Raw genomic sequence first — 23,209 nt, 5'->3', positions numbered from 1 at the left:
AACATAGAACATTACAGCACAGGAGTAGGCCCTTTGGCCCAAGATGTCTGTGCTGACCATGATGCCAATTTAAACTAATCCCATCTGCTGCACATGGTCTATATCCTTCCATTCCCTGCATGTTTGCATGTATGTCTAAATGCCTCTTAAATGTTGCTATTGTATCTGCTTCCAGGACTTCCACTGGCAGTGCATTCCAGGCACCTACCATTCTCTTATCTTAAAGCTATGCCCCTCTAGTATTTAACATTTCTACCCTATCTACGCCTCTCATAATTATATGTAGTTCTATCAGGTTGCCTCTCAACATTCAATGCTTCAGAGAGAACAATCCAAGTTTGTCCAACCTCTCCTTATAGCTTATACTCTCCAATCCATGTGAAATTCTTCTGCACCCTCTCCAAAGCCTTCACGTCCTTCCTGTAATGTGGCAACCAGAACTGCACACAGTGCTCCAAATGTGGTCTAACAAATTTTTATGTGGATGCAACATGACTTTTTCCCATGGTAGGGGTATCAAATCAAGGCAGCATATGTTTAGGCTCAGAGAAGGTTTTAAAGGGGATCTGAGTGAAAAGTTTTTTTTTCACAGAGAGTGGCTGATATCTGGAATGCACTGCTAGAGGAAGTTGGGGGGTACATCACTATGTTTAAGAGGCATTTAGACAGGCACTTGAATGCGGGCAAATGGGATGAGTGCAGATGAGCAAACAGGTCAGCATGGATGTGGTGGACCGAAGGGCCCGTTTCTGTGCAGCAAGGCTCTATGACTCACAAGATCTATTAAAAGTCAAGAATCCCTGCTTGGTTTATTAGTTGCCATCTCTGCATGTGTATTTTTTGACCAAAATCTCTTTGGAGGATCCTACATTTACAGGAGAACTGTGAGGAGTTCAGTGGAATTTTTAACTGTTTTCTCACATTTCTTGCTGCAAGGTATCGAGAACCCTCTTTTATCTGTGTGCCTTTCTCTTGACCCTCTCCTCAAGTTAGGTCACCACCCAATGCTGTTTTCCTTATATATTAAGATTGTGCAGTATGCTGATGTACTGCTGAGCTTGAGTGAATGAGGGATTTAAAAAAAGCCATGCAAAATTAATTGAGAATTACTTTTGATAGCTTATTACTTTTCTAAAATAGAAGAGGCTCCTCATGGACAAAATTAAGTCAAGGAAGGAGTGACTCAAAGAGGACTCTGTTGGCCTTACCATCCTGTGGGCTCCAGTGGCCTTCAGGTCATCTTGCAAGAAAGTTTTCTTTGGTCTGTAAACAGTGATATGCATGGTACATTGAGCAGTCTACCCACTTCTATAATTGTTACAACACTGAAAGAGGCTACTAGGCCCAATTGGCCCTAATTGACTTGTATGCACCACTTATGTAAGGAACGCTAATCACATTTAATCTAATAAATTTGACTGCAAACATTATAAACTGTTGAAAAGTAAAATGTTATGGGGTGCAGACTCCAGAGTGCCTCAGATGGGCATTTCTAAAGGTGGCCCTGCACAACTGATTTAAAGTTTATGTATATTTCAGGTTAGATGCTTTAGAGGCAAAATAAATAATGTTTCTTTGTTAAAAGATTTGACATACATTTTCTAATGATTTTATATTCTTATAGTCTGTGGTTGCACGAAGTTTGTTGACTCAAATTCAAGATGAGGCTGGCTATGTTCCAGTTTACGTTAACTTCTCTGCTCAAACATCATCATCAAGGACACAAGAGATAATTGAATCAAAATTAGAAAAGAAACGAAAGAACATAATTGGTAGGACACAGTTACAAAAATATTCATAACCTATATGCATAATGATGGTGAATCTATAAAATTTGTAAAAATTGTAAAGGTCTCAAATTGTTATTTCATTATTCTAATGTACAATGAATAGACTAAATAACAAAAGGCCATTTTTATTGCTATAGAGTCTACTTGCAGTTTATGGCCAAAATATTTGGAGTGTTAACTACTGGGTGTATGTGGATCATACTTTGATTCTTAATGGTGAGTTTCAAAGCATCCTCAGTATCAACATGTCAGCCTTGGAGTTAACAAACTGTCCACTACTTCTGTCAAAGCCTGATTAGGAATTGGGCTGTTGCTGGGGTCACAGCAGCCCTTGGGTAAGTGGGAAAGGCTGGCCAATTTGGTCAGAAGGTAATGGTTGCTAAGGGGAGCAAATGGTAACTCAGGTTTTCAGGAGGGTGGTGGAGAATGTGGTTGATTTGGTTGAGGAGAGGTGGCCTTAGAGTATTGATGTTAGAGCACTGCATTCTTGTGGTTTGGGAGGTTTGGTTTGATTTGGGTTTGGGATTTTGTTTTGGTTTGGGAGGAACACATGTGCTCCTTCTATTCCTCTCAGGCCTTTCTTGCCTGTTTGCACTACATTGTACCATTATTGCTCAGAATGTAGTGAGTGGGCTGGAATATTCAAGAATGCAGATGTTTGAATAAAATATTCTGGATATTAAATAATCCAACGCAACTAGACCATCTTCCCGAACCAATATAACACTTGTCTTGGTAAGTGTGTATGTTCTGCCACCAATTTTGGGCTTAGGAGGCTGGTTAGCAGCAACATTTCAAGGTGTATATATTCATAATTAGTTCTATTGAATGTTTAGCTAAAGGTATACTAGAATGAGCCAGTTAAAACTATATTATTGAATATACAAGGGACCACAGATGCTGGAATCTGGAGCAACAAACAAGATGCTGGTAGAACTCAACGGGTCAGGCTGCATCTGCGAAGGGAAATGGACAGTCGGCATTTCAGGTCGAGACCCTTCGTCTGGACCAGTTCTCACCCGCTGAGTTCCTCCAACATTTTGTTTGTTGCTAAAGTTATACTGCGCTTTCATTAAAGTCACACTGCTGCCAGTCGTGGTTGATGTCACCTATATTCAATAAAGGTAAGCATGGTCAGAACATTGTTGTGAGAAAATGTTGCTCAGGTGAGAGCTGTTTTTAAGTAATCTGATTGCCATCTAATACATACAAGTAAGCATAGAACTAGATTAATGGCATTCATGCCAGTAATTAAAGCGTTGATACATAGCAGATTGCATTTTCTGAGTAGGATGAGGAGAATGTATAATCGGGAAGCACAAAGGTGTGGACTTTCCTAAATGGCATGGATCTTCGTTTGACCAGCTTCCCTGTTTGGAAGATAACCCTATTGATTGGCTTAGTTGCATTTTAGCTGAGGAGAGCTAAAAGTAGTATAGCATTAGCTGTTTTGTCTTTATGGACCAACATCCCATGCTTGACTGCTTGAAGCTGTTTTTCTGGGAAAGCAACCACTCTGAGACAACGACTTCCAGGGAATCCATCCCAGGCACTTCATCTCACTTGGGGAAGACATTACAAGTATTAGCATGGATTAAAGTAAATTATTTTAATGAATGGAAAAGAAGAGCTTGAATTTATATATTACCTTTCACAACCTCATAGCCCATGAGGGACATTTTGAAGTGCAGTTTATGAAATGTGAAACACAACTATTTCAGCAAACTCCTGAAAGAAGCAATGTAAAATAATGTGTTTATAGGTATTGGTTGAGGAATAGATATCAATATCAATGGTGGTATTAGATGCCACCATTGCTCATGTTCAAGTTATTTTTTAAAATTCATTTTACAGTATCTAGTCATTGCTAGCAAAGCCAGCATTTACTTCCCATCGCCATTTGGCCTTCAGAAGGTGGCGGTGAGCCTCCTTCTTGAACCAGTGCACCCTTTCTGGTGAAGGTATTCCCACAGTACAATTTGGGAGGAAGTTTCAGGATTTGCATCGATGAAGGACTGATTATATATTTCCAGGTTAAGATGATGTGAGACTTGGAGGGGCAGATGGCTTTGTTCCCATGCACCTGCTGCCTCTTTGATGATAGGGGTCACAGGTTTGGGAGGTGCTGTCAGAGTAGTTGAAGTGAGTAACTGCAGTCCATTTTATTGATGATGTGCACTGCAGCCACAATGCTTGGGTAGTGGAATGAATGGGGTTTGGGGGTTAGGTAGGCAGATGCTTTGTCCTGAATAGTTTCGAGCTTCTTGGGTGCTGTTGATGCTCCACTCATCCAGGCAGATTGAGAGTATTCCATCATATTCTTGATATTTACCTTGTAGATGATGAAAAGGCTTTCATTTGTTAAGGTGTGGTTTAAACATTGCAGGATCCCCAACCTCTGACTGTTTTTGTAGCTATTGGTATCTATGTGGCTGGTCCAGCTGAGTTTCTGGTCAGTGGTGGCACCAGGATATTGATGGTAATGGTAATGCTATTGAATATCAAGAGTAAATGGTTAGACTGATTTTTGTTGGAGATGGTCATTGTCTGGCACCTTGGTGGAGCAAATATTACTTGCAAGTTATCAGCCCATGCCTGAATGTTGTCTAGCTCTTGCAGATATGAATTGGTTCATTTGCTGCAGTGTTATGAATGAAACGGAATATTGTACAATTATCAATGAACATCTGACCTTAGGGTGAACTGAAGGGCATTGATAAAGCAGCTGAGAAAGGGTCAGGCAGAGGACATTGCTCTGAGGAACTCCTGTAGTGATATCCTGACATGGAATGATTGACCTCCAACAATTGCAACCATTTTTCTTTAACTAAGGGTTAAAGAACCATTCTCCAACTATTGAACTATTTTCCCTTCAATGTACATTGACTTTAGTTTCACCACTACTCCTTGATGCCACAGTCAGTCTCAGTCAGATTGTGCCTTGATGTCAAGGGCAATCACTCTCATATCAAAAGCATCTTCATCCTGAAACGGTAGTTCTGTTTCTCTTCCTGAAATATGACCTGACCTGCTATGTATTTACATCATATTTTGTTTCTCTTTTTGATTTCCAGTTTCTGCGGCTTTTTTGATTTTCACTGTCATGTTACCTCTGGTCCATATTTGGACAAAGGCTTTAATGATATCTGGAGCTGAATGGTCTCGTGAAACCTAAACTGGTCATCAGTAAGCAAGTTATTGGTGAATGTGTGCTGGTTGGTAGCACCTTCTATCATTTTGCTGATGATTAGAAGTAGATTGATTGGTTTGATTTGATTTTTTTACTTTTTGTGAATGGGATAAATCTGGGCAATTTTCCATATTGTTGAGTTGTACTAGAACAGCTTGACTGGAGGTTCAGCTAATTCTGAAGGGTAGGTCCTCAATATTGCAGCTGGGCTGTTGCCTTACACCACAGCCTTTGCTGTAATCAGTGCTCTGAACCTAGATATAAGATGGAATGATTTCAAATAACTGATGACTGGTCTATGATGTTGGTCATCTCAGAAAGAAGCTGAACTGAATCATTCATTCACACTTGGAGTATTGTATGCAGTCTGGTCACCACACTATAGAAAAAATGTAACACTAGAAAGGGTGCAGAAGAGATTCATTAGGATATTGCTTGGAATAAAGGGCTTGAGTTGCAAGGAGAGATTGGATAGGCTGGCATTGTTCTCACTGGAGTGCAAGAAGCTGAGGGATGACCTTATAAAATTATGGCAGGCATAGATAGGGTAAATGGTCACAGTCTTTTTCCAATTTCCAATTGAAAACAAGAGGACATGGGTTTAAGGTGAGAGGGGAAGTACTTAAAGGAGATTGGGGGGGGGGGCAAGATTTTCGCGCAGAGGATGGTGGATATGTATTAAGCTGCCAGAGGAGCTGGTAGAGGCAGGTACAATCATAGCATTTAAAAAGCATTTGGGCAGGTACATGGATAAGAGAGCAATAGAGGAGTATGGGGTAAATGCAGGAAAATGGGATTAGTATAACTAGGCATCTTGATGGGCATGGATGAGTTGGGCTGAAGGGTCTTCTTCCATGCTATATGACTCTATGACTCCATCTGTGACTTGGCTCCACCATTGCTGAGGATGCTGATATTCTTGGGCTTTCCTTCCTTTAGCTGATAGATTGCCATTCACCATTCACAACATTGCAAAATTGTAGAGTTTTGTGTTGATTTGTTCATTGTGAGATTGCATGCTATTTTTGCTGTTGAGAACACATGTAGCCTTCTGTTGCAGTTTCTGACAGGCATCTCATTTTTAATTATGCTAGATGCTGTTCCCAACATATTCTTCTGCACTCTTTGAACCAAGGTTGAGCTCCTGGCTTGATAGTATTAATAGAGTGAGGGATATGCTGGCCATGAGGTTACAAGTTGCAGTGACGTACGTTGTTGCAGCTGCTAATAATCTCATAGGTCCTCACGGATGCCAAAGTTTGAGCTGCCTGATTATTTTTCTGAGCCTTTCCCATTTAGCATAGCTATAGCGCAATCCAGCACAGCATGATGGAGGACAGTGTGCAACAACAAAACACTTGGAAAGTATTAATGGAATTGGATGAAGTCAGCATCATTTTATGAAAGTGAAGTCATGCTTAACAAATTTACTGGACTTTTTTGAGGATGTAATTAACAGATTAGATAAGGAAGAACCAGTGGATATGATATATTTGGACTTTCAGAAGTCTTTAGATAAGATCCTACATAAGAGATTAGTGTGCAAAATTAAAGTACATGGATTGGAGGTAATACTGGCATAGATTGAGAAATAGTTAACAGACAAGAAGTAAAGAGTAGGATTAAATGGATATTTTCCAAGTGACAACAGATGCTGCAGGCATTGGTGCTTGGACCTCAGCTATTCACAATATGTATCAATGATTTGGATGAGAGAACTAAACGTAAAATCTCTAAGCTTGCAGATGACACAAAGCTGATGTGAGTGTGATGTGTGAAGAAGTTGCAAAGAGGATCCAGTGTGATTTGTCAAGCTAAGAAATGCATAGCAGAGACAGTTTAGAGTGGATAAATATGAGGCCATCCACTCTGGCTCTAACAACAGAAGGAAATTATTATCTGAATGGTGGTGAATTAGGAAAAGGAAAGCTGCAACAGGACCTGGGTGCACTGGTATACCAGTCACAGAAAGCAAATGTTCATATGCAGCAAGCAGTAAGGAAGGGAACTGACATGTTGACCTTCATTGCAAAAAGATTAAGTACAGGAGCAAAGAGCAAGAAGCAAAGGCAGCTCCTTGGTGAGACCATATCTGATGTTTTATGTGTAAATTTATTTTCCTTTTGTGAGGAAGGATGTTCTTGTCATGGAGACAGTGCAACAAGGTTTTATTGGATTGATTTTTTGGATGTTAGAACTGACGTTTGAGAGATGGTTTGGTTGGATAGGCCAATATTCAGTGGAATATAGTAAAATGCGATGAGATTTCATAGAAACCCATAAAATTATAACGGGACTAGATAGGCTAGATACAGAATGGATCTTCCTGACTGCTGGAGAGTCCAGAAGCAGGAGATGTGGCCTCAAGGTATGGGATGTGCCATTTATAACTGAGATCAGGAAAAATTTCTTCACCCAGAGGATGGTGAACCTGTAGAATTCTTTTTTATAGAAGGCAGTAGAGGTCAAATCATTAGGTATATTCAAGAAAAAGGGGCCATAAGGATCAAGGGAAATTGGGAGAAGGCAGGAAGAAAGACTGAAATGGGTGATCAGCTATGATCTCCATGAGTGCTGGAGAAGGCCTCAAAGGGCAAATGGCTCATTCCTCCTATTCTACATATTTATATGTTACTGGTGTGAAGATAGGACTTTATCTCCACAAAGATTATGCAATGATCACTTCTAATAATACTATCATGAACAAATGTATCGACCAAGGGAAGGTTTGTAAGGACAATGTGAATTAGGTTTACCCATTGTGTCAGTTAACTCACCAAGTGATGCAGACTCAGTCTGGCAGATATGTCCTTTAGTAGTGGTGCTAACAATCCACTCTGTGATGGACTTTGAAGTTCCCCACCCAGAGTCTGTGGCTCCTTGCTTTTCTTCCTTTGTTAGCAGATGCTGACTTTGATTAGCATGGTTGTCCAGCAAATGAGATGAGATGAAATGAGATATCTTTATTAGTCACATGTACATTGAAACACACAGTAAAATGCATCTTTTGCATAGAGTGTTCTGGGGGCAGCCCACAAGTGTCGCCACGCTTCCAGCGCCAACATAGCATGCCCAAAACTTCCTAATCTGTACATCTTTAGAACGTGGGAGGAAATCGGAGCACCCAGAGGAAACCCACACAGACACGGGGAGAATGAACAAACTCCTCACAGACAGTGGCCGGAATTGAACCTGGGTCACTGGCACTGTAAATCGTTACACTAACTGCTACACTACCATGATACCATTTTCACATCTGCTTGTTGTGTATTGCAAGGGTTGCCCAAACTAATGCAGGTAAGAAATCTCACCTGAGGGAGATCTATGATGTTTTCCAATTTAATCTTGAGATCTGTGTGTCTCTTGTTCTATTTTTGCTTTGATGCTGTGGTTAGTGAGTGCATTGATTTGAGTAGCCAGGAAAGTAGAGTTTAACTTGTATCCATCCATTGGGGCTGTGCTGGCTACTGAAATTCTGGACAATTGTCTAGCACAATGGATCACCTCAGCAGGAAAGCATCATGTATGTTCCCCAGTAATATAGCATTTGCCATGAAGAATTTTTTCTTGTGATATACAATGGCCTGCACATTGAAGGACTGGAAATCTTTCCTGTTGAGGAAAAAGTCTGGGTTATACGGGGGAACCTCTATGCGCACATGAGTGTAGACAATGGCTGCCTGCATTTATGCAAAACTAACCAAGTTGGCCTGTCCCAATGCCTAAGATGCCACTTACTCCTCTCTGAAATCAATTCTTCATGTATACATTGCTTCAAAGACCTTATTGCTGTGGCAGTGAGCAGCAAATTGGAATGGATATGTTTATCCCTTCTTTCCTGATGTCTCCAACTAACACTGAGTGGGAAGGTATGTCATAACAGTTCTTTCAGCAATGGAGTGCTGCCATTAGAGTTGCTGCTAATGGACCCATGGAATAAGCATTTCAACAGCTAAATGCCAGAGAAAATTCTCACTGTTTTATTGAGCATGCTGACTTTGGTTGGTATTTAAGCAACATTCACTGACTCCTGATGGTGTCCAGTCAGGTGTCACAATGTCAGCTAAACGTCCAATTAAGTAATGTGAAAAGCAATAAAATAACACAATACACTTCTAGTTCTATAGAAATTGTTTCACTATAGTCAAAATATGATACTTTCTGTTCTAATTACATAAATGTGGTTTTCACAAATAATGGTGTTATTTGATGTCTGTCATACACTAGGAAAATATCAGATGGTCTATGGTTTAAGTTTGTATCTAGAGCTGAGCTAGAAGTAGAACTCAAAACAATCTGTGGTGGGATCTTCTCTGGGTGAGATTGAAAATGTATCACATTGTGCTTAAAATGCAGGTTGCTACACAATGAAACTTCTTTACTTAAAGATTTAGATGGAAACTTAAATTTGGCAACCTGGCTTCATAACAAGAATTATTGGTTCCGCAAAAACTGATCTAAAATGGCTTTTTTTTTTGTCAAATAGGTGCTCCAGGGAATAAAAGAGTTATTATTTTTGTGGATGATCTTAACATGCCCAAATTGGACCGTTATGGATCTCAGCCACCTATTGAGCTTCTTCGACAATACCAGGACTTTGGTGGATTCTACGACAGAGAAAAGCTCTTTTGGAAAGAAATACAGGTGATATATAAAAAACAAACTTAACCTTTGACAAATGACATTGCAATAAATATCACTGCAAAATAATTGCTTTCCTTAGTATGACTTTCACTGTTATAAACTTCTACTTTTGTTTTACTTTTAGTAATATATGATTATCCCTCCGAGATTATTCAGTCCTTTAATTCCACCTGCCTGACTTATTCCTGTATCCCTTAATACCCTTGCTAAAGAAGAAAGGTATTTTTCTCAGATTTTGTATTTTTAATTTGACCTGTGCTTCAACACCTTTTTAGGCCAGAGGTTAATGGAATTTACCATTTACATGAAAAGTGGTTTCTGACATCTCACCTGATTTGCTCAATGCTAATTTTAAAGCTATGAAGTCAAGGTTTCCTGGAGGAAGATTTTAAATCCATTTTTATTGGTAAATAAAAATAATTAACATCACATTAAGACTTTCAACATTTTCTTTTCTGGCCATTGGAAATTAAATACAGCAAAGCAAATGGGAGGTGGGCAGGTAAAAAAATTACAATTAAAGTTGGTAAAATATATTTATACAATGTAATAATTTTCAGTGATAAGTGACTTTGCTAATCTAATTTGCAGTTTGTCAGCATATTAACAAACCCTAACATTTTATTATATGCAGACAACCCCTACATTGAGACCATTTGATAATGGAAATTTGCCCCCACAGAATTCAGAAATCATTACCCAAAAATTTGATATACGGAATAAAGTTTACTCTTACAGAATTTATGTGAATAAAAAGTAAATAAATAAACACATTTTTTTCAACTCATGTTTCTTGATGGTTGACATGGCTTCGCTTTACAGAAAATTGCAATCCAGACTGTTTCCTAGGAATGCAAGCCACCTGTGACGCAGGGGTCACCTGTATTTAAAATGTCAATGTTTCCAGCATAATGGGTTACTGCGTTCAGGAAAACTCACTTGCACCCTATCTAAAGGCTGAGAGACCAAGGAGGAACATTATCTTACAACCAAAAATCTGTTATCAGCTCACCATAAAAATAGCATTAAGGACCCATCTGCATCTCCTATGGAAACAAATCCATTGCTTCCCTTCTTTCCCCTTTGTTTCTATACTTTCACCTCTATCCTCCGCTCCTCTAATTACACTTGCTGTTTCTCTTCACTCATCTGATTCCCAGATTTGTTTTTATCCTGAAGCTCCCATCTCAACTCTATACTCACACTTATTCCCTTCCCAGTCTTTAGATGCTGCTCTGTTCTCTCTCTTGTTCCTCCCTCAGTCTCTTTCCTTTTGTCCTTTCAGAATTGCCTTCCATGCCCTCATGTGTTGAAATGCATTTATTATCTCTTCCCCTAGCCCTGCTAACCTGATCAAGCGTGCAAGTCTTTTTGTGTTAGTAACTATTTAAAAGTTCTGGTCATTCTTAATTGTGCAGCAATGTGGTATTTGATGAAATATTAAAAACTAACATGGAAGAAGCTATTTATTCAAGTATGACTTGGACAATCTCACTACTTTTGGAGGATCATATATTAAATAACTTCAAATTTCTAGTCCCAAACAAGGGTACTCAAGTGTGTGTAGTCAGGATGAGATTTCTCAGAGAAGGCTGCCTGATGGTGCCTTATTTCTTGAGCCAGCCAATTATTTACTCGTCATTATGACCTATCAAAGTTGATGAACACAGTGATGTACCACAGATCTAAAAATGAATGATGATGGTCTGATTAGCTAACAGTAATGTCAGAACTATATCAACTTACCTTCTTATTCAATCTCCAAACAGATGAACTTTCCAGCTGGGAATTTTGATTATGAATATTAACTATTTTGGTAATTTTTTAATGCTCCTCCAGGTGTATATAGGAATTCTATTGCTGCATCTTCAATAGAAGTGGAGCAGAAATACTCTTTATGTATACAATGAGTTGGTATTGTTACCATGGCAACTTGTTACCATGAATTATAGATTATTGCAATGCCTTTGATAAAACTTGATAGAATTATATCTTATATGGAATATAAGAAACCTATTACATTGATTTTTATAGCTCTGAATTGGATCTTTCAGCACAATAAATCTGTGGTGTTTACCCTCTGCATGGCCCTCTCAATTTACTTTATTTCATCAGATCAACATATCCTTCATTCTTTTTCTGCTCATTTTCTCATTTAGCTCACTCTTTAATGAATCCTTTCTTATCATCACAGCCATTCACACAGGAGTGAGTTCCACATATTAACCACTATCTGGAGAAAGAAGATTCATTTGAATTCTTATTAGATTTATGACTGTCTCTCATTTAAGCGGCATGTAATGGACTGCTCCACAAATGGAAACATTTCCTTTACCTTATTAAATCCCATCATGATATTAAAGCCTTCTTTAATTTACCTACAATTTTATTTTAGGGTGTTACAATAGCTGCTGCCTGTGCCCCTCCTGGTGGTGGACGAAATCCAGTGACTCCTCGTTTTATAAGACATTTCAGCATGTTGTGCCTTCCAACTCCATCTGAGCATAGCTTGAAACAGATTTTTCAGGTGAGTAGTTACCTTTTCTAAAAGGTGTGAAACAATCTGATAAACTTTACATAATCTGAGTTTGCATTGTCAATAAGGAGATTGATCTGTGAAAACATGGACTTACTTTAATAGCCCTACACAGACTCAGGTGAACAGCATTGTCTCCACTCATATGCAAACTTGGAGGCTCTGCTACAAGAATGAGGTTGGGTTGAGGGCCAGCTTTTAAAAACGTGAATGCACAGGGCATTAAGGAAAGTCTTCCAATGAGTCCAGATCCCTCATGAATGAATGGACGTTGATTCTTCATTCTTCTGTGATGTATTTGTTTATTTATATTAGTTTACATGGGAGTTTATGTGGAAAAGCTCTTTTATATTTCCAATATTCTAAATATGTTCATGACTTCTTTTTTTATTCATTTTTATACAGGCTATTTTGAATGGATTTCTGGCTGAGTTTACTCAGGCAGTGAAACACTGTTCCATTAGTATTGTGGAAGCAGCTGTTGAGATCTACCATCGAATGAGTGTTGACCTACTGCCTACCCCTGCCAAGTCTCATTACGTTTTCAATCTTAGGGACTTGTCAAAATGCATACAAGGTAGGATGCATTGGTTTGCTGACACATCTGTGTACTCATTACTGATTTTTTTCAGTCCTATTGATGGTGTGTTCATGCATCTGTTTTAAATGTTATAAGCCATTAATCTGCAACTTTAGAGCTGCTTCCTCCCATTCTATTGAACTCACCCCATCCCAACTAATATCATTGGTAAATATGATCATCTTGTAGCTCTGCATTGGTTTCATAAATAAAAAAAAGCAGTTCAAGCACTGTCCCTAAGGTACCTCACTGAGTATTTTGCACATCTACCAAAAGCAACTCCTCTATTGAGTACCCACTGACCTTGAAATTTGTTTTACAGCCATAAAACAGGAACCTAATGCTTAAACATGGTGAGAAGTGTGAACATGCTTCATCCCGGCTGGAAATGCTCCATTCACCATATTTGATCAAGCTCCACGGTCAGCACTGGGGCACATATTAGAAAAATTAAACATGTTATAATGTTTAAATAAGGGGTCTGTGCATATTGGTGGGTCCTTTTGTGAAATTGGTCCGCTTTGCTGGATAACTTGCAATGTAATAAATGTACCTACTGTCGCGACTCACCATCCGAGCAAGCAAACTGGCTCAGCGGTGGGGTCGCGCGTTGTCGAAGCGGCGAGGCCCAAGATGGTGTTGGGCCTTCGTCTTCCCCGAGCGAAGGGGAGAACCCGCGTGCGGGAAAAGTTTGATGACGTAGCCTATACATCATTTCCGTTTTCGGTGGGCGGGAACCATTCCTCTTAAAAGGCCCGCGCAAGGCGGGAAAATAAATCAGTTTTTGTTCTGCAGCCCACGGACTAGTGTCTTGCTTTTACATCGCAGTAGCAGCCGCTACATTGGTGATCTTGACGGTCCAAACAGATCTTGGACCCGCACAATGGATGACAACGCAGCAGCCAACGCAGTGGCACTCAAGCTGCCCACCTTTTGGACGCTTTGGCCCAGCGTCTGGTTCGACCAGGCTGAAGCACAATTTCCAACTTCGGCAGATCACCTCCGACTCCACAAAGTACTACCATGTGGTCAGCTCTCTGGACCAGGAGCCAGCCGCCCAGGTTGGAGACTTCATCCAGTCTCCACCTCCGGAGGATAAGTACCCGGCTTTCAAAGACCTTCTTATTCAGACCTTCGGCCTCTCCTGTTGCGAGCGCGCCGCCCGCCTACTTCATCTCGATGGCCTGGGGGACAGATCCCTGTCGGCCCTAATGAATGAGATGCTGGCCTTGGCTGAGGGACACAAGCCTTGCCTAATGTTTGAATAGGCCTTCCTCGAACAACTACCCAACGACATTCACCTGCTGTTGGCCGACGCCGATTTCAGCAATCCACGTGAGGTAGCTGCCTGGGCAGATGTCCTGTGGAAGGCCAAACGCGAGAGTGGGTCGTCTGTCGGCCAAATCGCCAGGCCACGAGCCCAACCCCTACCTAAACCAGTCCCAGCAACTGAGTGACCACACCCCAGAAACACAGATGACGACACTGGCGACCAGCTGTGTTTCTACCATCAGAGGTGGGGCGTGGAGGCCCGTCGATGCCGCCCACCCTGCAAGTTTCAGGGAAGCACCAGGGCCAGCCGCCACTGATGGCTATGACGGCTGGCTGCCAACATAGCCTCCTATTCGTTTGGGACAAGCAGTCCGGATGTCGTTGACTCATCGATACTGGAGCTGAGGTCAGTATTTTGCCCCCGACCGGCCGCGACACTCGTAACAGGCAACAAGGTCCTGTACTCAATGCCGCAAACGGCACAATGATACAGACTTTCGGTACCCGTACAGTTCAATTACATTTCGGCGACAGCTGTTTTACCTGGAAATTTACCCTTGCCACCGTCGCCCGGCCACTCCTGGGAGCCGATTTCCTTCGGGCCCACAGCCTGTTAGTCAACCTGCGAGGGAAACAGCTAGTGCACTCCAGAACTTTCCAAACCTACCCCCTGGGAGAAGCCAGCCTACCAGCCCCACGCCTGGACTCCGTTTCCTTGTCTGGAAATGAGTTCACCAAGCTCCCATCGGTTTTGGCACCTCAGTTTACAAATTCGATGCCCAAACACGGGATGCTGCACCACATCATTACCACAGGGCCACCACTTCATGCCCGAGCACGAGGACTACCTCCAGACAAGCTCCGCCTGGCAAAGGAAGAGTTCCGCCGCATGGAGGAGCTAGGGATCGTTCACAGGTCAGACAGCCCCTGGGCCTCCCCCTTGCACATGGTCCCCAAAGCCACCGGGGGGTGGAGGCCCTGCGGTGACTACCGCAGGCTGAATGACACCACCACCCCGGACCGCTACCCCATCCCTCACATCCAGGACTTCGCGGTGAACCTACACGGGGCCCACATCTTCTCCAAGGTGGACCTCGTCCGGGGATACCACCAAATCCCAGTCCACCCTGAGGATGTCCCCAAAACTGCACTTATCACTCCATTCGGCCTCTTCGAATTCCTTCGAATGCCATTCGGCCTTAAGAACGCCGCGCAGACTTTCCAGCGGCTGATGGATGAGGTAGACCGAGACCTGGACTTCATGCTCATTTACTTAGATGACATACTAATCGCCAGCCGTGACTGCCAAGAACACCTTTCCCACCTCCACCAACTGTACTCCCGTCTCCGTGATTTTGGCCTCACTATCAACCCGGCCAAGTGCCAATTCGGACTTGACTCTATCGATTTCCTTGGCCACAGAATCACCAGCGAAGGAGCAACACCCCTACCCGCCAAGATAGATGCTATCCGCCATTTTGCCCATCCCAACACGGTCAAAGGCCTGCAGGAATTCCTGGGGATGGTCAACTTTTACCATCGGTTCATCCCTGCAGCAGTCCGTATCATGCACCCTTTGTTCTCGCTGATGTCTGGCAAGGGCAAGGACATCGCCTGGAACGACGAGGCTGTGGCTTCCTTTGTTAAGGCCAAGGACGCCCTGGCAAACGCCGTGATGCTGGTACACCCTAGGACAGATGTCCCAACCGCCCTCATGGTGGACGCATCCAACACCGCGGTTGGTGGAGTACTGGAACAACTAATCGAAGGCCGTTGGCAACCCTTGGCATTTTTCAGCAGGCACCTTAGACCACCCGAACTGAAATACAGCACTTTTGATCGGGAACTTCTAGTGCTATACCTGGCAGTCCGGCATTTCCAATACTTTTTAGAAGGCAGGCCTTTCACCGCTTTCACTGACCATAAGCCTTTGTCCTTCACTTTCTCCAAGGTCTCCGATCCCTGGTCAGCTTGTCAGCAGCGACATTTGTCCTACATTTCCAAATTCACAACGGACATCCAACATGTCTCCGGAAAGGACAATGTCGTTGCTGATGCACTTTCCAGACCGACCATCCACAGCCTGTCCCTGGGTGTTGACTACACGGCCCTGGGTGTTGACTACACAGCTCTGGCTGACTTACAGCAAGCCGACGACGAGCTGCCCAGCTACAGAACCTCAGTCTCGGGCCTGCAGCTGCAAGATTTCTTAGTCGGTCCAGGTCAGCAGACCCTCCTTTGTGACATCGCAACAGGTCAACCCCGCCCTATAGTTCTTGCAGCCTGGCGGAAACGCGTTTTCGACTCGGTACACGGGTTGGCGCACCCGTCCATCAGATCAACTGTCTGACTGGTCGCCAGCAAGTTCGTCTGGCATGGCCTGCGCAAACAGGTCAGTGAGTGGGCCAGGACTTGTCCGCACTGCCAGACATCAAAAATCCAACGACACACCAAGGTCCCGCCGTAGCAGTTGGAGCCTACCAGTAGAAGGCTCGACCACATCCACGTTGACCTCGTTGGTCCTCTGCCAGTTTCAAGAGGGTCCCGGTACCTCCTTACCATTGTGGACCGGTTCACGAGGTGACCAGAGGCAACCTCTCTATCTGACATCACGACTGATTCTTACGCCCGGGCGCTGCTCACAACTTGGATCTCATGTTTTGGTGTTCTGGCCCACATCACTTCAGACAGGGGCACCCAGTTTACCTCCAGCCTCTGGTCTGCATTAGCGAACATGCTAGGGACGCAGCTGCGCACCACCACGGCCTACCACCCTCAATCAAACAGGTTGGTGGAACGTTTCCACCGCCATCTGAAATCAGCCCTGATGGCCCACCTGAAAGGTCCTAACTGGGTTGACGAACTGCCTTGGCAAACGCACTGCCCCCAAGGAAGATCTTCACGCTTTGTCAGCTGAACTCGTGTACGGTGCACCCTTGGTCGTCCCAGGGGATTTCATACCCGCCCTTCAGGGCTAAGAGGAAGACCCACGGCATTCCTCGAAAGACTGCGTGAGAGGCTCGGCAGCTTGGCACCGATTCCCACTTCGCAGCATGGTCAAGCCCCATCCTATGAGCCCAAGGAACTACGAGACTGTAAGTTCGTTTTCGTTTGCAGGGGCACACCCCGGGCACCGTTGCAATGACCATATGAGGGGCCATTCCGGGTCATCAGGAATAATGGGTCCACCTTTATTTTGGACATTGGGGGCAAGGAAGAGGTCTTCACAACAGACCACCTCAAACCGGCCCATTTAGATCTACAACAGCCAGTCGAGGTCCCAACACTGCAACGCAGAGGCCGACCTCCTAAGCAACGGCTAGCACAGCCCGCGAACCTTGGGGACCGTATCGCCAGTTCTGGGGGTGTGGGTTGTGTAGCGACTCACCGTCTGAGCAAGTGAACCGGCTCGGCAGTCGGGTCGTGTGTTGTTGGAGTGGCAAGGCCCAAGATGGCATTGGGCCTTTGTCTTCCCGGAGCGACGAGGAGAACCCGTGCGTGGGAAAAGTTTGATGACATAGTGTATACATCATTTCCGTTTTCAGTGGGCGGGAACCTTCCTCTTAAAAGGCCCGTGCAAGGCGGGAAAATAAATCAGTTTTTGTTCTGCAGCCCACCGACTAGTGTCTTGCTTTCACATCGCGGTAGCATCCGCTACATTACCAAATCATGGTGAATCACATGCTAATATAAAGAGGTCATGTACACCATACACTTTAAATGATGGTCTGACCATTCAGACTGTTGCCCAATATATCTTTAAGCCAATATTATTTCTTATACAATTAATTACTGATTTTAACTAACCAGTTCTAGTGTTTTTGGGCAAAACAGTTGGGAATGATCTCTCTTGTTTGGACTTGAGAATGATAGGGGAGGTGGTTGGATAACAGGTGGACCAATATCACTGAATAGATAGTTTCCACAATGGGTTTAATATGAACACTGAGTTCCAGTTTCTTGGCTTTCTCAACAGTTGAACAGCAAATTATCATTTTCCCTTTTTCTTTATTTGTTTTACTATGTACTGTTTTTCCTCCTCATTCCCTTTCAAAAATCTATCAAAGATTCTGATCCATGTGTAGTCTATGAAAAGATTTCATCCCCATAGATGTACCTGATCTGCTGAATATTTCCAGCATTTTCTGTTTAAATTTCACATTTCCAGCATCTGCAGTGTTTTGCTCTGGGATCATTTTTTTAAAGTTATGATTGCGGCTTGATATTTTGGAGCATAAGTATTGGGATTAAATATTTGACGATTAGATGCTAAATTTCTAAACATTTCCTTTTAAACACCTTGGTTCTTTAATTGAGATTATTTATTATTCTAAAGAACAAACAATGTCTTGTTGTCCTGCAGTGAAAGATCAGCATCTTCGTAGTGATTATGCATATGAGGTGTATTAATAATCCAACATTTTGATTCTCCTTTGTCCAGAAGATCTCATTGATGCTGAAAAAAGATAATGCAAAGAACATCAGCTAGGATGTATTGATTAATTGGTTTCAAGCCTTGGAAATCTTTTAAGTCCTGAAGTTTGCAAAAGGAAACTGATCAAGGGATTATACCCTTTTGAGGTTCTGTACATGAGAGCAGGAAGCTGTGTGATGAGCCTATATTTAAGCATATTAAAGATATGGACAACATATTTAACACTCAGATGGAACGAGAGATAACATTCAAAGAAGTGTTGACCAGAATAGAAAAACAGATATTAGAAAGATTGCAACAGAGAATAGGATAGAGGCTAAACACGACGGGAATGAGCTTTAAATTAGTACATTTTTTGTCCTGAATGTTGTCCAGAAGTGTAAGAGATCTACTTGAATTATTTGCTAAGTTCAAGTGATATCTTAGTTTTGGGGTCAATAGAAAATTAGTTGTTTAGGGAAAATTTAGGATTGTAGAAAGGATGTAGAAATTGTAGCTCAATTCAATGGAGATCCCAGAACTATTGTTTACTTTAAGATACATACAAAGAACATAGCACAGTACAGCATTGGACAGGCCATTCAGCCCATGATGTTGTGCCGATCTTGGTGCTAATTTATACTAAATGTCCTCCTCATGTTTATCATCCATATCCCTTCATTCCCTTCATATTCACATGTCTATCCAAAAGCCTCTTAAACTCTACCAAACTGCCTGATTCCACTACTAGCCCGGTATCCCATTCCAGGCCTCTACCACTCTGCATAAAAAACCTGCACCTCATGTTGCCTTTATACTTTCCCCCTGTAACCTTAAAAGCATGTCCTCTGCTGTTTGACATTTCTACCCTGGGGAACAGATTCTGACTGTCTACCCGATCTATGCCTCTCATAATTTTAAAAACCTCTATCAGCTCTCCCCTCGGCCTCTGACGCTCCAGGGAGAACAACCCAAGTTTGTCTAACCTGTCCTTATAGTTCATACTCTCTAATCCAGGCAGCATCCTGGTAAACCTCTTCTGCATCTTTTCCACAACCTCCATATCCTTCCTATAATGGGACAATCAGAACTGCACACAATAATCTTAGTGTGGTCCGACCAAAGTTTTATATAGCCGCAGCATGACTTCCTTACTCTTATACGCAACACCCCTACCAATGAAGGCAAGCATTCCATACGCCTTTTTTACCACCTTATCCACTTGTGTAGCCTTCAGTGAACTGTGGACTTGGACCCCAAGATCCCTCTGTACCTCAATGCTATTAAGGGGCCTACCATTAACTGTATACTTTGTCCTTTCATTTGACCTCCCAAAGTACAACACCTTACACTTGCCCGGATTAAGCTCCATCTGCCACTTCTCTGCCCATATCTGTAACTGATCTATATCTTGCTGTATTCTTAGATAGTCCTTTACACTTTTCACAACTCCACCAATCTTGGTATCATCTGCAAATTTGCTAATCCACCCATCTACAATTTCATCCAAATCATTGATATATATCACAGACAACAGAGGTCCCAGCACCAATCCTTGCAGAACTCCACTGGTCACAGACCGCCAACCAGAATAACAGCCTTCCACCCCTACACTCTGTCTTCTATGGGCAAGCCAGTTCCAAATCCAAACTTGCAATTCTCTCTGGATCCCGTGCATCTTTATCTTCTCAATAAACCAACCATGAGGGACCTTATCAAATGCCTTGAAGTCCATGTAGGTAACATCCACTGTCTTACCCTCATCAAGCATCTTTGTCACCACCTCAGAAAAACTCAATCAAATTTATAAGACATGACCTGCCCTGCACAAAGCAGGCCATGCCATTCCAAATGTGCATAAATCCTATCCCTCAGTATCCTCTCCAATAGCTTTCCTACCACTGATGTGAGGCTCACTGGCCTATAATTACCTGGATTATCCCTGTTTCCCTTCTTGAACAAAGGCAGAGCATTTGTTACTCTTCAGTCCTCTGGGACTTTGCCAGTCGCTAATGAGGACACAGAGATCCTTGTTAAAGCCCCAGCAATCTCCCCACTTGCTTCTTTAAATATTCTGGGATTTATGCCACCAGGCACTGGGGACTTATCCACCTTAATGCTGATCTGAAAGAACCTTTGTCATTTCAGAAAGCATGGAGATTAAAATTCAATCATCTAATACTTATGGGTGTCATCCTGTGTGTTTCTGTGTGCGCGTGTGTGTGCGTATTTATAATAATTGATCATGCAAATTAGATCCAGCATATTACAACCATGATGCACTAACTTTCCCTTTTAGAGTTTGGTCCTTCTGTACAGTTTCATCATTTTCTTTTTTGATCGCAGATTTCTCGCAATTGATTTTTATTGCAAATGCTTCATTTATGTTTTCTTTTCCAGGAATTCTTCAATGTAGTCCTGGTACAGTGAGAACTGAAGAACAAATTTTCCGACTGTTTTGCCATGAATGCCAACGAGTTTTCCATGACCGTCTAATCAACAGTGAAGACAAGCTTTACTTTAATAACATGTTGTGTGAAATGGCCAGTAAGGAGTTCCAACATATTCAAACATTCAAAGTCTCACAAATTATATGTTACACAAACAGTTCTTAGATTTAGCTATATTTTGGAATTTATTTTGTAATTTGCAATAGTGTTCAGGAGAATAAATTGGTAAATTGGTTTATTATTGTCACGTCTACCGAGGTACAGTGAAGAACTTGTCTTGCATACCGTTCATACAGATCAATTCATTACACAGTGCATTGAGGTAGTACAAAGTAAGACAATAACAGAATGCAGAATAAAGTGTTACAGAGAAAGTTAAGTGCAGGTAGACAATAAGATGCATGGCCATAACGAGGTAGATTGTGAGGTAAAGAGTCCATCTTATCGTACTAGGGAATTGTTCAGTCGTCTTATAATAGCAGAATAGAAGCAGTCCTTGAGCCTCATGGTACATGTTTTCAGGTTTTTGTATCTTCTGCCTGAAGTGAGAATGTCCGGGGTGGGTGAGATCTTTGATCATGTTGGCTGCTTTACCGAGGCAGCAAGAAGTATAGACAGAGTCCATGGAGGGGAGGCTGGTTTCCATGATGGGCTGAGCTCTCTGAGCACTCTGAGCTCCACAACTCTCTGCAGTTTCTTGCGGTCATTGGCAGAGCAGTTGCCATACCAATCTGTGATGCATCAGGATAGGATGCTTTCTATGGTGCATCGATAAAAATTGGTGAAGGTCAAAGGAGACATTCCAAATTTCTTTAGCCTCCTGAATAATTAGAGGCACTGGTAAGCTTTCTTGGCCGTCGCATCTACATGGTTGCACCAGGACAGGATATTGGTGATGTTCACTCCTAGGAACTTGAAGCTCTCAATGCTCTCGACCTCAGCACCATTGATGTAAACAAAAGCATGTGCACCACCCTGCTTCCTGAAGTCAATGACCAACAATTTTTGATTGAGGAAGTGAACCCGCTGTAGTTTTGCTTAGGGCTGCAGAGGAGCAATATTCTCATTGACATTCAATATCAATATATAATAGATGGTGTAAGTACTCAGCAGGTCATGGAGATAGGAGAGCTGTTAGATTTTAGGTTTATGATCTTTTATCAAAATTGGGAACATTGTATTAAAAGTACAGGAATTATCAGTCGAGCTCAAAGTTCTTGTCAATGCTTATAATTTTTTTGATTTGTGTGTTATACCAAATTACTGGTGACTTTCAAACAACAACTTGTGACATGATGAAATATGGTTCCATTGGTAAAATATATATTGTGATAATACGTTAAATCGTTTGTTTATATTTTAATGCATTTTCATTTTCATAATGATAATATTTCTTTCTTTTAAAGACAAACACTTTGCAGTTCAACTGGAACCAAATTATTTTACTTCCAAACCAATTATTTTTGGAGATTTCTTGAAGGTAAAATACACATCTGTCATTACTTTTATAAAAAATATTTAACTGACGAATTTCTTGTCATAGAATGATGGTGGGATGTTATTTGTTTTATTGTACCTGCACTGGATCATTGTTAGAGCTTTGCAATTAACCCAACGTTCTTGTTTTGTCCCACACTCCATTCACAATTTTAAATACCTCTACCAAATTTACTCAAAAAAACAATCCTAGATTTTTCCATCTTTTTTGGGTAACTGAAGCTTCTCATCCCTGCTCCTTTCGAGTAAATTTCTTCCCTACCTTCCCTGAAGCTTCAAAATCCTTTCAGAAAAATGTGATTTCTGGAATTCAGCAGAGAGCTCTCCAACTCCAATTTGAAATTATGACCATTATTTTTATGAAGTTTTAGTTTAACTTCCTACTCTTTTAACTATTTTCTTGTTAATAAAGGCAAATATCCTATATACTCTTTGATGGCTTTCTCAACTTATCCGAAAGATCTGAATAAAGACATCCCAGGTCTCTCTGTTTGATATCCCCTTTGAAATTATATATTAATTCATATTGTCTCTCCTTATTCTTCTCCATTCACTTCACTTTACTTAGCCCGTATCAAACTTCATCTGTCATTTTACCACACCTTTATGAAATCTGTTACAATCCTCTTCATTTCTTTTTATAACATCAGCGAGCTTTGAAATTATGCCATGTATATGCAAGCCCTGCTGATTAATATCTAACAAAAAAACTTTCCATTATTTTTTGCTTTTATTCTATATGCCATTGCAGTGCTCCAAGTGCATTCTTGGCAACTGTAAATAGGTACTCGTGAAAAGATTTAATTAGAGATTTACAGTACAGAAATAGGTTCTTC

At 41.9% G+C, this 23,209-nt stretch overlaps 1 protein-coding gene across 1 annotated transcript in view; it reads left to right on the top strand.

The window, feature by feature from the left end:
• Window positions 1–23,209, top strand: part of LOC127572582 (dynein axonemal heavy chain 6-like) — a 320,765-nt gene that overhangs the window by 144,764 nt on the left and 152,792 nt on the right. The window contains 6 exon segments of the mRNA XM_052019999.1: window positions 1,625–1,772; window positions 9,467–9,624; window positions 12,020–12,151; window positions 12,566–12,737; window positions 20,827–20,973; window positions 22,283–22,356. Coding sequence (XP_051875959.1) covers window positions 1,625–1,772; window positions 9,467–9,624; window positions 12,020–12,151; window positions 12,566–12,737; window positions 20,827–20,973; window positions 22,283–22,356 — 831 coding nt within the window.

The sequence above is a fragment of the Pristis pectinata genome, chromosome 7, assembly GCF_009764475.1.
Source record: "Pristis pectinata isolate sPriPec2 chromosome 7, sPriPec2.1.pri, whole genome shotgun sequence".
NCBI classification, from domain to species: Eukaryota; Metazoa; Chordata; class Chondrichthyes; order Rhinopristiformes; family Pristidae; genus Pristis; species Pristis pectinata.
The sequence above is the reverse complement of the archived record's forward strand: the minus strand, read 5'-3'. Positions and strand labels throughout refer to the sequence as shown.